At 32.1% G+C, this 18565-nt stretch overlaps 1 protein-coding gene across 2 annotated transcripts in view; it reads right to left on the bottom strand.

Annotated features, from left to right (window-relative positions):
- LOC128238635 (receptor-type tyrosine-protein phosphatase eta-like) overlaps positions 1-18565 on the bottom strand; it is a 105647-nt gene that overhangs the window by 11776 nt on the left and 75306 nt on the right. For both annotated transcript variants that reach the window (XM_052954751.1, XM_052954752.1), the window contains exons 10-29: positions 17749-18042; positions 13039-13359; positions 12371-12652; positions 11814-12143; positions 10967-11218; positions 10550-10855; positions 9851-10108; positions 8586-8900; positions 6402-6604; positions 5001-5172; positions 4405-4713; positions 3932-4234; positions 3184-3360; positions 2785-2928; positions 2478-2623; positions 2185-2259; positions 1789-1855; positions 1036-1215; positions 407-547; positions 110-236 (exon numbers count right to left, since the gene is read on the bottom strand). In XM_052954751.1, the coding sequence (XP_052810711.1) occupies positions 110-236; positions 407-547; positions 1036-1215; positions 1789-1855; positions 2185-2259; positions 2478-2623; positions 2785-2928; positions 3184-3360; positions 3932-4234; positions 4405-4713; positions 5001-5172; positions 6402-6604; positions 8586-8900; positions 9851-10108; positions 10550-10855; positions 10967-11218; positions 11814-12143; positions 12371-12652; positions 13039-13359; positions 17749-18042 (4402 nt within the window). The remainder of the gene's footprint in view (positions 1-109; positions 237-406; positions 548-1035; positions 1216-1788; positions 1856-2184; positions 2260-2477; positions 2624-2784; positions 2929-3183; positions 3361-3931; positions 4235-4404; positions 4714-5000; positions 5173-6401; positions 6605-8585; positions 8901-9850; positions 10109-10549; positions 10856-10966; positions 11219-11813; positions 12144-12370; positions 12653-13038; positions 13360-17748; positions 18043-18565) is intronic.

Below are 18565 nucleotides of genomic sequence, written 5' to 3'. Positions count from 1 at the left end.
GTATTAATTTTTTTTAATGATCTAGTTAGTTTATACTTGCATTCAACCAGATGGATAATTTAACGTGTGGAATTGTTGTAATGACATTGAAAATGAAGAAGCTGTATACTTGAAAGAGCGTCCATCAGGTAAAGGCCCATTGCAATATTCCTTTGTAGTAGAAGAACCATGACACACGTCATTTCCAATGACATATATGTTCGAATCATCTGTTGCAGAACGCTTTCGCCGATTCTCTGAAAAAGGTTAAAACATTTGATTGAACATTGAGATTCATGATATAATTGATTTTACGAATCGATTTCAGTTCTTCATGTTTCATTACATGCGGTCGAAGTACTTGTCAGTATATGGTTGTGTGTGTAAATGGAAAATTGAAAAAAGTGTTCAGAATTGATTTCGTTACTGTTTGAGCATGGTGGCTTCCAATTTGGCTTTGTGACAATATATGGGGGGATATTGTTTAAGCCGTCTACTTGAAACCAGGTCTTGTATATGTCATCGATCTTCTTTTGAAAGTCGTTTCTTTTACCAGCAAATGCGGTATCTATAATACAAAACAATGGACTTTGAATGTGTAAAGCAGAGCAATACATGTTATAAACGATATGATATTAAAATGCTAATAAACCAAGGACTTGGTAAGTGTATATTGTGGTAAACTTTAAAATACATTATAGCCAGACAACTAAAAGTTTTATTCAACTGATTTGTTAAACCATAGCTGTCATTGATCTGAATAAAGAAACCTGTAAGTTTAAATCAGATAATGGAAAAACAGAGATATGTAGTCAAATACTACTTGCGAGTTAGTGTTTTTCTTTTTAAACGGATCTATTACAAACAAAGGTGTTGTTCTTTAAAAAGACAGCTCTTGAATTGTCTGCCTTTTTAAGGTTCGCCAAGAGTGTTATTATAAACACAAACAACAGCAAAAGGAGACGGAATCTTTGTAATCAGAAATAAAACATGTATGAAAGACTGTACCACCACAAAAAACATATTGATGAAAACTTGATTTGATATGCCATTAACCTGTAGCTGCCTCATCTGCTTCTGCAACTACAATGCCCCACATAGTTGGTGGACCATTAGTCCTATTGCAAAGAAACTCTGCAAGTGGAAGAGTAACTGCTATCTGCTTCTCGTCATCGTCAACAGACACGGACGCCTTTAGCATCAATGGATTCTTGCTTTCGTCAACTTTTATCGGAGCTGTAAAAGAATAGTATATATGTTTCCCATGCGTACTATAGAACTCTTCTGAAAATATGATATATGATATATTAAATTGACAATTCTTTTTTATCAGGCTAGTTAATATCAGACCGTTGACCGTTGACATATTTTATTTGAGATTGTTCAGCTTGAACACTGCTCTTACACTGAATATACAAGTATAAATAATTACTATGTAATTTTAACCAGTGAGTTAAGACTTTTCTTAATAATTTACAAGAATATCATTTGTTACATTCCAATGTAAATTAAATTAGTGTTTCATTCTTTGGTATCTGGTTTCATTGTTTAATGAACTGAATCCATTTAAGAAAAATATGTTTCACATATTGCAATTACTCTTCAGGGAATAAATATGTACATAATTATTCGTTATCTCGATCCCGACGCGTCGGCCTAATTTCCTTTTTCCACTGGACTAGCAAATAAACATTTGATACATTTATAAGCCTTGCATGTCCAATACGAAAATGACATGGGACACTTAAATTAAAAAAAATAAACTCGTACGAAACGATCTAATGCATACTTATAAATACGTGTCTTTACCTCCAGGGTTCACCGTGATCTCTTTATGGACAGCTGCACCAGGCCCTACACTTGTACGTGCTTGTATCTGTGATGGTATATACTAGTTTGTTTAAGCTTTTTGAAATATTTCGGGCAGTGTAAAAAAACAAAACAAAGAAAACACATACACCGAGCTACTTATAGAAATTCCTTGACAAAAAAGATGTATTCAATAATAAAGGTCCAATCAAACTCAAAGTGCTTGAAAGTGACAAAAATATCATTGGTTAATCTTTCTTTGAGAAACTTTAAACCTATTTATTAACCATCGTTGTGAAACAAGGTGTGTAAAGACACACTTATTACGTTCTTTTGCATGATATAGCGCGAGAACGTAGCTTTGTATTATCAGAAAATATGTTTAAACAAACTAACCGACACATTGTAGCTACCAATTACATTGCGGTATAACGTCTTGCTTGTTGTGTTTGGACCAACACGTACCTCAATCTAAGAAACAAAGGTGGTCAAATAATATGAAATGATGTGTGCTTTGTACCACTACTAAATGTGTTTTCTAATGCGGATCCCGATCGATATTTCAACAAAACAGTCTTCACTGCCATGACTTTGAAGGTTTTCCGCGGTGTAAACTAATACATAGGAAAAGTGTAAGAAAAAACAATTAATAGTTTATATACGTATATCATATGTAAAAGCTAACTTGCCTTTTCACTTTGATAGTGAATTACAAATCCTGTTAGGACGCCGTTTAAGTCCCTAGCAATAGGCTTTTTCCAGTCAATATGAAAGTTCCTTTCCTCCAACACATTCTGTTCTGGTGTTACATCGAATTGTGCTACAGGTCCAGGAACTACGATGTTATCAATAATTATTACATATACGTGCTTAATGTTACTATGAAAAGCCTTAACTATTTATCGTATAGTTATTTAAACAATAAAATATTGATGTATTATCGGTGTGAATGTATATTTTTACAAATGCACATTTTCATCAATATTAAATGCTCACCGGCGTCGGCAGTTCGAAATGTTTTCCTTTCCGAGCTTTCTATTAATTCGCCAAAACCTTCCTCAAACGTAATTGCGTCAACAACGATGTCGTATTCCCAGTAAGCGTCAAGACCAGGCACATTGCAATCGGTTGCCAGCGTGTCTGTAACATGTAAATATATTTTTGAATAGCATTCGTTGTTCTCAGAACAAATATATATATATATATATATATATATATATATATATATATATATATATATATATATATATATATATATATATATATATATATATATTAGAATACTACATTGTTAGAAGTTAATATGATTGTCCTTTCTGATACGTGTTTTTTACATACAACTAAATGTGTTTACTAACGCTTGTTTATATAATGAATACATTGATTGCAACTTACCCGTCCAATTACTAACACTAGTTTTGCACGACTGAATTCTAATGGAACCATTCACTGAATCGTTTATATGTACTATGTACTTAGTTGGACCATTAAAATGGACAGCCTTTTCCCATTCAATCAGGAGAGATGACGAGGTTTTATTTTTTGTGGACACCTTGATTGGTTTGTCTGGATCTTTAAAATATAAATATTAATCACATTTAAATAAAAAAAACATTGACATCGATATAAGAATGATGCTTCGTTGGTAGAAAATACATATTTGAATGAAATAACCATTGTATGAACTATGTAAGAAATGGGAGTATCAATGTACAACCTCGTGTAATGATAAAAGACATACCCACACAGTATCATTCAATAAAACAATTACAACTACAGGGACTATCAAATTAAAAATACGTGTGCCATTTTTCAGAAATTTTGCTCAAAAATGAAGTATATTGAAACAATAATGGTTCAAATTAGGTAAGAAATAGGAGAAAAGCAACCATATAAAAATATAAATGCATTTTTGGGTTAAAAGTGTCGAGCAATGTTTCTTTACAACGTCCTGCATCAAACATGCGATTGAATGCGATTTTTTTTAAATTCTTTACATTTATTGATGTCCAATCATTATTAACGCTCCCAACACATATAAACCTTTCCTCAAAATGCGATTATACATGAAACGTCGTTTTTAAATTACAAGCCAGGGCCCTTCCAACCCCATTTTGGTAGTAAGGTTATTCCATTAACTTACAGTCAATTTTCGTCCGGAACGAAACATTCGATAATTCGCCATCACCTGCGCTATTTAAAGCATACACTTCAACCTTGTAGCTTCTGTATGGGAGTAAATCATATATGGACGTTGAATCGTTGGCTACATCTATTTTGTATGATTTAGTATACGAATTTTCTTCTTGTCCTTGTGATAACAATTTTGTTATGTTAACTGAATATCCCGTTAGTATTCCATTTGCAAAACAAGGCTTTGTCCAGGACACGCCAACACTTTTTGAAGAAACATCTTGGTAATTAAGTTGTTGTACTGATCCAGGGTCTAATAAAGAAATTTATAATTAAAGGTGTATTCAAAATAAGTTAAGTAACGAAAGGTACTTTTCTTCCTGACTTCTAATACCAGGTTTACAAGCATTTGTGTTTCAATTTCATTTACAACATAACCTAAGCATATTCAACTAAAATAACAAATGTTAAATCTATACATACTTGTCTCCTTTGTCCTAACTGATATAAATTCAGACGGTTTTCCTGTGGCAATTGCATTAGTTGCTTCTACTGTAAGATTGTATTGCCAATATGCATGCAGCCCGTTCTGAGTGAACTTTGTTTTCGGATCTAATTCGACGCCATAACGTTCAACTTGCAGAGGGCCAAAACCTCCACATGCGTGTTCATAGTAAGCAGCCTTAACAGTGTAGTTAAGCACAATGCCATTGCGTTCCTCTGGAGGACTCCATTGAAGAGAATACGAGTCGTGGGTCGTGCTTGCATTGAGTCCCACTGGCTTACCGGGAACTTTAAGCGAGTTAAAAAGAAAAAGTTTTATTAACTAAATATCACATTGTTTTTATGTATTTAACTTTTCTTATTTAATACTTATATCGAGTTTTCCTCAATTTTAAAACAATAGTGGTAAACATACGACAATTTATAGATGAATAAGCCATATAATATAGATAATGAAAGACCAACATATTTATATGTGTATAACATATACAAAATATCTACTATATACTACACCTAATCGGTTATGTCTTATATTCAATTTTCGGGGGACAATTATGATCGTAATATAGCTGTACCGTCTTCATGTGTCTCAAACGTTATTGCCGAAACACCTCCTGGTTTAGTCGTGTAAACAACAACATGCGCTGAGTAATCTCGGAATGGGTGAAGCTGTTGAATTTTCCAAGACAAAGTCGCGTCTCTTTTAGAGAACATTTCAGAATGCGATTTGATACACGTGTTTGGAACCTGAAAAGTTTTTTTGAAAACTATAGAATTTATTTTATTTTTAATAGTCATGTATTAGAGTACAGTCATATTAGCCTTGATGCTAACAGACTGAAGACATTCAGACATTTAATCCGGTAATATATGTAGTTGTAGGACTATTGAACCATGAGGTACACAAAAGAGATCATTTGATCAACCCTGATATTTTCAGGTATACGGTATTTGTTGTGATGATATTCTGTGAAAACAAACATTTCGGTATCACGAAATAACAAAAGTTTGGATATCACGTCAAAATGCGTTAGTGTATGACACTAGTCTCTAAATATAGGGTCAAATCACTGGAGCACTACGAGTTTAAGTCATGTTATGAAAGCGTACATAATGTAGCGTCGTATTTTTTCGCTAGTTTTTCGATCAAGTCATATTTCTTTTTTTATCAGACGTTTACATGGACTTCATATTATTTATTTCCCTTCACTAAATGGTTGCAGTATTTTGCAATTGTATCTTTTTGTTAAAATTGGCGTTGTACCTTTCGGTGCCATCTAATATGCATTGGGTGTGTGTCCCTATAACATAAACAAACACATGGTGAAAACAACCTTATTAATATTAATTATTCTGTTTATCACGTTTACTTTGCATAACTTTTGTATGTTAAACTATATTTTGTTTGCTAAAAGCAAGTATTTTTTCAATAACTTACTTGCTTAAACCGATAGACTAGTTAGTTTTTATCATTTTATCATTCTTCTTTCGTTGCTATTTGCTGAATACGTGCAAACAACTGTGAAAGGTGACTCACAAAGTTGCAATCCAAGGTTAATGCCAGAACTGCCATTACAACCAGCCACATATTTGCAGTCTTACTTCATAGCAATTGTTCAGCAATCAAATATAATCGTGCTTCACCAAATTTGAGATGATTTTTTTAAGTTTAGTTAGTACGTTTTTTCTGAGTTTAAGCGAGTTAGAAACATTCTGGTTTAAAAGCTATACATAAGACTAAAACATCATGACAGTTTTTCTTATCTAATGCCTATTTGATATCAACAGGCTAGAGAATACCAATTCAATTTTGAAATACATGTTGATTTTCAAGTAAGTGTTTATTTGAAAGGATTTTATATTTCACCAAATGCATACCAAAAGTTCAATCAACACACTGTATATATATAGTAAGTATACTTTTTTCGCATTCTATGTAGTATGTCAACATGTTATTAACATGCACAACATCGTACCGAATTTGAAGCATTTGGCGAAGATCCGTCACAGTCCGTACACTTGTACGTCATCAATTGTTCACATGTCTCTGTTTCATTGTTAAGGACCCAAATATCATATCTTCGAAGAATACCATTTCTTTTATTGGGCTCTTGCAACTCAATTGTGCTTGTTCTTGATGTCAAATCTGTGTTTTCTATCGACTCTGGGATTCCCGGAGCTGAAATTAATTAAGTCTATTAATCTTATATATATATGCTTAATAAGACATTGTTTGCCTAAGCAACCATGTCGCTTATATGTCGTAAAAATTGAAATTTACCACATCAATTTAAATCACAGAGTATTTTAGCTCTAGGCTTGTCCTTGTAGTTTACATTGTATAACAATAAACAAGGAGAATTAAACCTGTTTATCTCTTCTAAACAATCAACATTTACAGCTGGTCTGCAAGACATGAGTAATGGTTCTTTTTTCAGAACGTTGATTTTGAATAATAATACAGGTACAATTGAAACTTCAGGGACAATCCCAGTGGCTAAATTTGTAACGAGGCCGCTGTTAAAAGGCACACACTTCAAGAACAAACGAAGGCCTTAGCATTGTATATTGGTTGAAGTATAATATGATGATTGAGATCACACCATATTGGTCAAAACTAAAAACATGAAATATATTTTAACAGCAAGTGTTTTGATTTATTTTATTGTAAATTATTCATTTTAAACGCCTTCAAGTCAATATATCTAATTTTCGAGGGCCATTCAATATACATGTAGACTTTCTTATGTAACTAATTATGATTTTGACGTCTTCTCTAACTATCTGGTGGAAACATAAACTAATGTATTATTTTTAGGAACCTAGACAAAACGCATTTACTAAATGGTGTAAAAAACATTAACCAAATGTTGCTTTGATGATTGTTTTAACGATGAAATGCTTAGACAGATGGCACATTTTAAATAGTGTTGTAGGGATACGTTTCGTGATTTAACGTGTATGCATGTGTATGATGCTTCCAAACTTTGTGACTTAATGCATTTATGTATTATTGTTAAACAAAAGGATAATAAACAAATCTGATGCAAACTGTCTGAGAATCAAGCTTTTATTACCGAAATGAGTGACAGAAAAGGATGACGTCGGAATATGGACGGACCAAAAATGTTTTGTATTTTTCATAAAAATACTCATTTCTGCAAAGTGTTTTGTTCAAAGGTGTTTTAAAATACATGCATAAGCAGAAATGCCACACATTAATTTGTTTAATGTTTAACTTTAAACCTGCTTTTTTATATCTAAAAAAGACACCCCCAAGCTCAAATTGAAAAACAAACTAACGACGTTATCGCAGATAACAAACATGCTGTGCAAACATGCTGGGACACATTTAAAGGAACTGTACTATTGGTTTAATTTTGTGACAGTTATATTTTTAAGACATCAACAGTCATTTTTTCAATTAAAAGTAGCATAAAATAACTATATTTATTTAAGTTTTTTTTGCACATATGAAACGTGAATTGACGTCATTGAATTGCTACAGAAATAAGCATTTTCCTTCACAATTTCTGACAATTATTGGCAAGGAAATACTATTTTAGACGCATGTACATGACGTATATGATATGTACCAGTATTTCAATCGGTGTATTTAAATTGCACACGAAAGTATATGTGTCTATGTTTGGCCATTAAAAAGTTAGAGTTACAGCAATTATGATTTGTAGTGAGTATTGAAAGGATGATTAAAATAACCGAAAAACGGAATAATTCCATCCAAGTAACAAATAAAGGTTGTATGGACGGTTAAATTTTCGATTTAATTAAGAAATGTTTATTTAGTGAGCGTTGTTATTATCTCCCATTTTCTTCTTCTTAAAGTTTAACTCAAATAGTGTTAATTAATAAACTTATTAACCAAATAGCTGAAAAGGAGAAATATGATAATACATATTCATTAGCAAGTACGACGTCTATCCCCGGAAGATATATCACAATTGCCAAGTTTGAAATATTTCGAAAACAATGCGTAATGAATTCAGTTTGTAAATATATTTAACCGAATATTTACTTAAACTGAGGTTGAAATCTACTTTAAAGGTTTTTAATCTTACAAGATGAAGGTACCATTAAATAAAAAGAACAGCAACAATGATATAAAATATCAGAAACATACCCGTACAGAACACTCATACCTTCTTCCAATGTGCTGTTTAAAATAACTTTGAAAACACCCATTGCTTGAAGAGTAGCGTTGTCATAGTTTATTATATATGCCGTAATTGTAACATTGCAAAACGTTCCTGGATCAAGATTGGAAACAGTAGCTGATAACAACTTGACATTTTGAGCCTGATCATTTTCCATATTTGTGCCAATATTTGGGCTTTCACAATTCCATTGTAGTTCGTATCCGTGCGTATATGCTGGGGGTTTGTTCCAGACAACAGATAGAGTTGAATTAGTTACCACATCAACGTCTATTTCGTCCGCCTTAACTGGATTAGGTTCTAAAATATTTTAAATGAAAATAAGAAATATTTTCAGTTATAGTCATGATGCCACTTAACTGAACCGGCACCGACTAGTCTTACACGTTGAAGTTCCTGCATGGATTTTGTTGTTTTTTAGCACACTTTACTACTTTACTTTAGCATACTTTAGTACCGAACAATCGAAACCAGGTATTGTCAAATCTTCTTTTTGACATATCATGTTAAATTAATGCCCTTTTGTTAAAAATGGGACGTTTGTTTTTATGGCGTTTAAAACAGTGCTAATTAAAATACCACTTTATTTAAATACGTCACAAGATTGCAACGTTAATGTTAATTTAAAAGAAAGCCAAAAAATCTTAAATAATTATTGGTGAGGAACCAAGGGAATAGGTTTTTTATAGATTATAACGCCAAAAAACACAATGGTGACTCAAACTTTACCTACAACCAGTAGTCAACATGTACTAATCCAATATCGGGTTTCATTTAATAAATTTTACACAAGTAATACACTTGCGAGATGAAAGCAATGTTCAAATATCTTAGTATAAAAATATACGTTTATCAGTTACTGTTTTGAAACTAGCTAAGTTAATTGTATTAAAAAATATCTATTTACATTATCATTCTGAGATTATGACATACAATTATTTTTTTTCGATTCGATTTCTATTGCCTGTGAAGAGAATTGTAAAAAAGTAAAATAAAGCTTACATCGCTTTCATTAAAATAATTAAGTGGCATAGTTCTCTTAACGTTAAATAAATATATAATAATGCTATGTTTAAATATCTCAGAGTAATCATCAAGGATTCTTAAAAATATTGTATTTATTTACTTTAGCTGTTATACTTCGTTCTTTCATCTGATCTTTTTCTTTTCTTTTTTTTTTGGATGGGGGGGGTTCTTGTTTAAGGCTCAATAAGTATTAAAAAATATTTACAAACACTCTGTTTACTTACTCGTATATGTCTCGATTTCTTTAAATCGTTCACTTTCAATATCATTCCAAACAGTATAAACTTTCAGGGAGTAGTTTTGACCAGCTTGTAAGTTCGAAATAATAATGGTTCCAGGTGTGTCAACATCTATCTTATAGCAATTCGATGTATTCAATTGTATGCAGTACTTATCAATTTTTAGTTCTGTGTTTCCAGTTACATTCAATTCAATCAAAGTTTCCTCTACATACTCCAAATGCACTCTTGGAGGTACAGGAGCTGAAATGACATGTCAATCAAATGAAACAGAATAAGAAATTAGATATGGAACAATTATTGTATACATGAGTATTGTTCTTATTTATTAAAGACCGATTGGGAAGATAGCTTTAAGTGGAAAATAATCACCCTTGACCCGATAACTGGGTAGAAATCAGTACAAGTGTCTTTTTTTAAAAGCAAAGAAGATGTTGGGCTCAAGTACATTACCGAATGGGTGATAGGCGAATACCATACTCATAAGACATCTCCCTCATGCATGTGTTTTGTTGAAATTATAATAATTAAACTAAAATAAAATGCAACAATGAAGAGTTATTTTAGAAACTGATTTAGTGCATCATTATTTTTCCACATATCATTGTTATTGATAACATTGCTATATTTTAGATAAATTTTACAATACTCTAGGAAAGGTTTCAACAGTATGTATACGTTTACCTGTATTCATGTAATATACGAATGATGTAACGCTGTTCACGCCGTTTGCTAATCCAGTTTTAGCAGTTACGCTGTAATTTGTAGCTGACGATAAGTTCTCAAAAGACAAAAGCTTCGTTACACTGTCGTGGCCATTAAAATAAGTGTTGTTAACTTCTCTGGTGTAACAGGTGGACGGTTCTAAATCCTCACAGACTTTAATACTCAGATTGTCGAATCTTGTATTTGGCACTGTGATGTTTGCTTTGAAACTGTTCTCTTTTACATATTCGATCGGGAATTCAAGCAGCGAAGGCGTTGAAGGCACTAAAAGTTAAACACTCATTAATATTTGTTCGAAGCTTTGCATTGAAATGCATATTCAAAAAAGTGACATACGATTATTTAACACTTATTGCTATGTTTTTGAATACTTACAAGTGAAGACGGTTTCTGTATAATTCTTCAATGAAATAAAACCATCAACTTCGGTATATATTTCGAGATCGTATTGATGACCCGAAAGCAGGTTTTCAAACTTGTACGAAAGGCTAGATCGTGGTACTTTGTTTGAAGTTTCTTCAATACCGATTATATTCCACCAGAGAAAATTTGTTTGCGTCTCGTTAAAACCCACGAAGAAGCCATTTGATGATATATTTTCGACAATGAAATGCGGCAAGGCAGGCACTATCAAATACATGTGGGTAAACATTGATAAGAAGGTATAAAGCATGTCAAAACATAGCAGTACGAATGCCACCTTTAAAATTGTAATTTTACATCAAATAGGTAAAGCATAAAATTAAACCAAAACAGTTTATAAATAAACAAGAAAATTAAATTTTGCTAAAAGTGCAATAATCTTAAGGAACACAATACGAGTACAAGATTTACATAATCTACGCCATCAATATCAGGGATTAACTTGGCCGAAAATGATGTGTAGGGGCTTTTTTTCTTGTCTTTTATAGAAATGGTTCGTATATTTTCAAAAACATCAGTATCCTCACATTTTACCATCCATATATATGTCTTATTATTTGTAACTGAAGTTGATTGCGTATAATTTCATGTTTTAATTTTGAATTTTTACACGGCCTATAGAAAACTTTGCCCCTGAGTATTTTGTCAATTAAAATAATCTATGTTACGATACTCAAAACAATAAGTAGTCCAATTGTACTCGTATAATATGGAATGTAAGAATTGGCAAATCTTATGTAAAGGCATGAAAATGGTCTTGTTTTTTTTTTCAATTTATAGCGCTATTTTGATCATTTACCTGTGTACGAAGACAAATCCTGTGATTCAAGGCTTGGCAGTCCATTAAAAATTGAATAAAGATGTATTGAGTAAAATTTCCCGGAATTTAGTTTCTTTACTGTTACTTCCGTCGAAAAATTGGCGGTTCGTGGGAATGTGCAGTTATTTCCGATTTGCTCACAAGAAACATTTGAAGGGCCAGTGAGTGAAAACAAGGCTTTATCTGTACTGGTAATGATCAAAGAATAATAATCAAAACGCTCTTCTTCACTTTCCTTTATGTATAACGTTATCTCACGTTCGGTCACATTTGCTTTCACCAGAACGCCACTGTTTGGTCGCCGAGGTCCTACAAATAAAGGATGGTCAGTTTTAATATCATACATGCATTATAAATGCATTTTCGTGTGAAATCTAATAACAATTAGTATATTAATTTAGACGACCTTTAAATTTGTCCGTGTTTTTTCTATTATTATTATTATTATTATTATTATTATTATTATTATTATTATTATTTCAAGTTTTGAAGTGTAATAAGGAGCATTATCTATAAATTATAACAAATGAATGTACTTGTATTGAAAGTTGTGTTAAACAAATCGCTGGATTGCATTGGAACATGCGTCTGGACCTGAACCACGTAAAATGTTGAAGAGGTGATATTTGTTGATATCTGCAGTGCTTTGACGTCAGAAGGACGGGTGTCTTCTGCTACCCATTTCCCTGTTTCACTGTTGATCACAACTACACTCCAATATGTGAATCTATTGTTGCCATTACTTTCGAATGAAACGATGAAGCTGTCATGGGTAATATTGCCAAGAGGAATATTAATAACATCAGGCAATTCAGGAACTAAAATATAAGATAAAAGAAAAGCAAATAATCAACTTTGCAAATGTAATAAATCGAATATGTCGTTTATAAATGATTATTACATTTTCTTTTATTATTTTTATTTTTTTTATATACAAAAACGCAAGGTATTATCATAAATGGTTTGGACGAATACTTTAAGATTCTTCAATAATGTTCTAGAAAATGAATTTATCGTTTCAAAGGGGAAAATATTACCTTTGATGTGGTGACGACTAAACATGCTTTTGATAGCAAACGTTTTCAATATTGTTTTTTACCTTTTTTTATTTTTATTTATTTAAGTAACTTACATTCTCAATTATTGCTGTCGGACATCATTATTTCTGAAAATTGCTGTTTTTGAAAAAGAATAATTGAATTACCTGTGTAGTTGACGAAGAACTGAGGTGTATTGCTTTTAATATCTATACCGTTGAACTTAATTTGAGAAAATATCTGTATTTCATAAGAACTGCCTGAAATGAGTTTCGAAATGTTAAGATAGGACTCGTTTTGAAGTATCGAACAAATTGTAGTTTCTTCCCTTTCGGTTTTTGATGAACAATTTGTAGAAAAATTAATATCCGTTGTATTAAGTTCAACACTATATGTTTTCAGTGGATCGGCAGATGTGTCATTGTTTTCAAATAAAAACCAACTGGTATCAATAGAACGTAAACTCCAGTTTGCTTCACTTGTTGGTCCTGAAAACAATAATATATGTGAATATAAGGCTTGCATTTGGTTTGGTTTTGTGTAAACTGATAGTAAATTATATCATGATTGTGAGCTTAAAGTAGCATATGTACATAACCCATCTAGTACATATGGTCGATATCAAATTCCGCAGTAACACTGCTTCAAATTTCCTGGCAAAACATCTATGACCCGATGAAGCCTATCAGATTCATTTTGAACAAACGATTGAACGACCAGGCGGATACAGAGATTTCTATAAATCTTTATGAGAACGCTGAACGAACGTGGCTCTACTGTTACGACACTAACACTATTCTAACAAAAATATATTAGAACAATCCCTGTTATGACATACATTTAAATTAAAACGGTATTGGTATGTAAGTAAAATTGCCAAAAAACAAAAACCTTTTTTGGGAAAAGTAGAGAAATCTGCTCACCTTTCTTTTTTAATAATTCTTTTGACAAAAGGAAATAATCCGAATAGTGATAACATGCAGTAATGTGTGGTCAGCTATACACACTTGGCATGTAGTGATTTTAACTTTGACTGCGATTGAATTGAAAAATACTTCGACATCTTGCAGGTGATTTCACTGATTGTTTTGTAATTTTACAAATAAGATAATGTTAAAGTAATGTTAAACAATTAGTCCTATAACAAAAAGGCAACGACTTTGATTTAACGTTACCTAAAAATAACCGGAATACATATTCATGATCCTGAAGTACTTTTTAATCGAAGCAGGTTGGACTTAGATAAATTTATTGTCTAAATTCTGTTTTAAGCAAATTGTTAACCACAAAAAGATTCTTATATAAACTTCCTATATTTGCATTTTACTGTGAAATATTTCACTCTATAATGATACTACTACTTTTTTGCAATCACTGTACCTCATCTTGTGTTCACATTATAATATTATGCTTCACGCTAATTTTGCCAGTTTGATCGTAAACTGTTTGTATGCTATATGCATAATTGCCTGAATGCATTAAAGTTGTTGTTGTTATAGTTGTTGCTGTTGTTGTTGCTGCTGCTGCTGTTGAATATTCAACATGCAAATAGCTATTAGCAGTAAAGGTAATGATATTTCATAATTAGTTGACATTTGAATCCATGTCATCATAGCAGCAAGATACAAAATAGAAATACTTAACTTCGCATTTTTCTTCACAATCCTTTTTATGGTTTTTTTATCGAAATTTATGACGTTATCAATCAATCAAACAAAAAAACGAAACTATTACAGATATTGTCCTTTGGGGAAACATGCTGCGTTTAACATGAAACTTAAATTGTTAATTATAGAAAAGTATTTCGTATTGCATATCAAGCCTAAATTATATTTACCGTAACTATTATGGCTTCAATTTTATTAAATTATTGATTTAAAGTGAAGTGTTTTTAAAGATTGTATCGTACACAACTTTTTTTTTATAAAATGTCGGAAAATCTGATTTGTGAAAACATTTGTCTATTTTAAAATAGTTTGAAATGATCACGTCGTTATGTTGATAAAATACAGTACTTTGTATTACTCTATTGAATGTTGTTTTCAATGATCAGTTCTCCTAAAAAGCCCGTAATATATATAAACCCTTATCTTGCCCGTTCTTTTGTGGCAGAATGATCGAAAGTATACAGGCAACACACACATGGTTATGGTAAAGTTTAGTCTTCTTTAACCCAGGACCCGGACTATAATAAAACAGTTATAATAGTTACAATACAAACTAATACTTTTCGAACAATAACGAGGGTATGTTTAAACTAAATTTCTAACCAAATTTAATCTCATTTACCTGTCTGAAGCAATGATTGTATTTTTGTAGGAGATTTAGTTTAAACAAACCCTTGAATATGGATACATAGATTTTATGTCTTAAAAAGTAAAACTTAATCATTACCTTCCCAAACGAATCATTCCTGTTTCATCTCCGAAAACTATTGTTCTTTTGTTTCTACTTTTGATTGATTTTACTCCTTTTACAGTTTTTTTTTATTATCCTCCAAAATGCCAATCATTTGAAGTATCAATGTTGTTAATGTTTAAGTAAATATGACTCAAAAACGCAATCTGATCAAATGCCTTAATGTTATGATATTAATGTAGTGTAGGTATTTTATACCATAATATATTTGGAAAAAGACACACACTAAAAACAACAACAAGAACTATCAGAGAAGCGTGACAAATGCCCCCGAAAGGCCTCTTGGGACAGAAAGCAATTATTATTTTGAACGTTATTGCCGGATAGCTTTGAGAAGTAAAACAAACCTACGAAGCATTCCGGTGAAGTTTGGAAATATTGACCTGTAACACTTTAAAAAAGAAAGTATGTACATCGAAAAGAAAGATCACTGCAAAATTGAGTTGATATCAATTCATCTCTGGGCCTAAGCATTCTTCAGGTATAGGTCTGTGGGCCTATGTGTTCCTAAGGGTTCCTTAATTATTGATTGGAGACAGAATTTAAGCTCAAGGTCACCACGGCCTTGGCGTTTGATACACTGACCTCAACATTAATTGGGCTCATGTTCTAGTCATCACTAACAAGCCTACCAAGTTTGAGGTTTCTGTGCGTAACTGATCCTCACTTATTGATCGGAAACGGATTTTTTGCCCGAAATCACCACAAGCTTGGCCTTTGACCAACTGACATCAAAACAATATGTCATTTACTGGCCGTAATCAACCTCCCCTCCAACCATATAACCTATTTACTCTAATAAACCTATTCTCTTAGCACCCCAAGTGAGGAAGGATTGTCGGACATACGCTCCGATTACTATATGCCTCCCTTCAGGGCCCCCCAATACAAACAAATACATGAAACGCCATTTTTTAGTTTGTTATGCTCAAAAACTGTTGTTTCGAATAAAGGTTCTGCTCAACATTTTGTGACGAATCTGCAAATAGTTTCTGACTATGACAGACATCTATGAGTGTGTTTTATTAAAATATCGATTACATGATAAGACACTGAAAACAACGAGAACAAAATGTCATAATTCTAAATAGTCACGACAATATTCATAGTTAATGTTTCGTCTTATACTAAGTTCATTGTATACTGAATTTTATTGCCAGCATTCAAATGTAAAAATATGTGCTTTTCTAAATGATTTTCATACAAACTGCAGGTGAGAGGACCGAACATTTTGGTTACGGAAGATTTTCATAAACATGATATGCATGCCAACTTATTTGCAACAATTATTGCAAGGGTATTTTGATAAATGTTCGAGCAAAAGCATGTCATCATGACCTTAATCAAACGCATTCAAAACATTTGTTCACAACATATTTAATTTTACCGTAAATTTCGTTATTTGCTTCATCTAATGAACCTTATGTATTTAAACGGTGTTTCTGGCTTGGAAATATTTTACCGGGAATACGAATGGATTAACTACAATGGTATGATTTTTTTTCTACTTTTGTGACGAGTATTCATTTAATCATGCGCATATATTCGAACTTATCTAAAATCTTGAACGGCAATTTTTCATTTGACGTATAATTCCTTTCAATTAAATGGGTTTAGTTATTTTTCCAATATAGTTCATTGGTGCCTTCGGTGTCTTAGGTTGATTTAAACAACAACACACTAAATAATATAAAGGCAAACGAATCGCAGAATACGCACAATAAATGGCATTATCGTTAATATAAGTTCCATAAACGCTTACGAAGAATCGCAATAATTCCAATTGCTGTGGAAACAAATGCGGTAAATAATAAACACGAAAAAACAACAATTAAGACATTTGTTTACATTTGCTTTTCTTTTTTAAAATAACGTTTAAAACTGTTTATCATCTTTAAAAAGAAATATTCTGGAATCCACTTTCAAGTTAGTTTGGTTAATGGAAAAACTAATTTCGATCTGGATTAAAACGAAAATTAAAAATCAAACTATTTGATTTTCGAAAGGGTTTCTCATTCATAAGAACTTTACAAAGACGCCGTTGTTAACGCTTATTATACTACTATTAGGAAAGATTGAAAACAATGAACATCATCCCTTGACATTCATCCAATTCATACAAAATATCTGAATAATTGTTGTTTACTGGTTTGTCGTTGTGAAAATCACCGAACCCTGCTTTAACCCTGCTTCCAGTTGTTGGCTCAATTCGTTTGATCAAAAGTTTCTTGAGGAAATTAATATGGATGTAAGAGTGAACATATATAATTTCCAGATCCTTTAAAAGCTAAAACGAGCTAGTTTTCCATAGTGTTACAAAACATTGGACATAAAGAGAGAATTCCGCAGCTGACTCACCTGGAAGTTCTTACTGTGAAGCTTTAGTATGACCTAAAAGTAATAGAATACTTTCGAACACTTATCCCAAAAGGAATTAAATTCGTATTAATATAACTTACTTGTTACTCCTTCAATAGTTTTCCTTTCTATGCTAGGGATAGAATCTTTTGACGGAAATATTTCTATGTGATATATTTCTCCTGCTTTTAAATTGTCTAATATATTATTAGTGTTCTCCTTTCTGACGAAACTCCACTGCCTTGTACTGTTAACTATGCGCACGTTGTAGCCATCGAATGTATCTTCGGAGATCGAAGGACTAGTACAAGCTATCATTATTGAGTTAGAAGCAGGTCCTAATACTTGGTTTCCACTTACAAAGCAGTTTATGCCTGTAACGGTTATATTCAGACCTGAAATATAGTTACAACATTTAACTGATATTGCAATCGCATACATAATATGAATCATATAAGAATATGTGATACCTTCAGCAACAAATGTAGAGGAATAAGTGAACCTTTTTATTTGTTTGTTAAGTATAGTGTCTCTTAACCAGATACTTATAGCAATTTTGAAATACATTTGTAAAGTAACCCTATAAATTCAACTTGTCATAAGTATGGCTTTTTAATTCGATCATATCGATAAACCTTTAATTTAGTTCAAGGTATAGGTTTTAAACCCCTAAAACGACAAAGATCTAGTTTAACAAGCAAATAAGAATTGGAAACATGACGGTAAAGTTGGAAGGTAGTTAGTAGTTGCCAGTTGGGGCTCCGACAAACACTGTTTTAATTCACTTTTATTGGTATATTCGCCAGTCGGATATTCGACCATTTCCAGTCGATTATTCGCGAATGTTCAACTACTGACTGGTTTGCAGTTGAACATTCGCGAATAATCGACTGGAAATGGTCGAATATCCGACTGGCG

Source organism: Mya arenaria, chromosome 6, assembly GCF_026914265.1.
Source record: "Mya arenaria isolate MELC-2E11 chromosome 6, ASM2691426v1".
NCBI lineage: Eukaryota > Metazoa > Mollusca > Bivalvia > Myida > Myidae > Mya > Mya arenaria.
The sequence above is the reverse complement of the archived record's forward strand: the minus strand, read 5'-3'. Positions and strand labels throughout refer to the sequence as shown.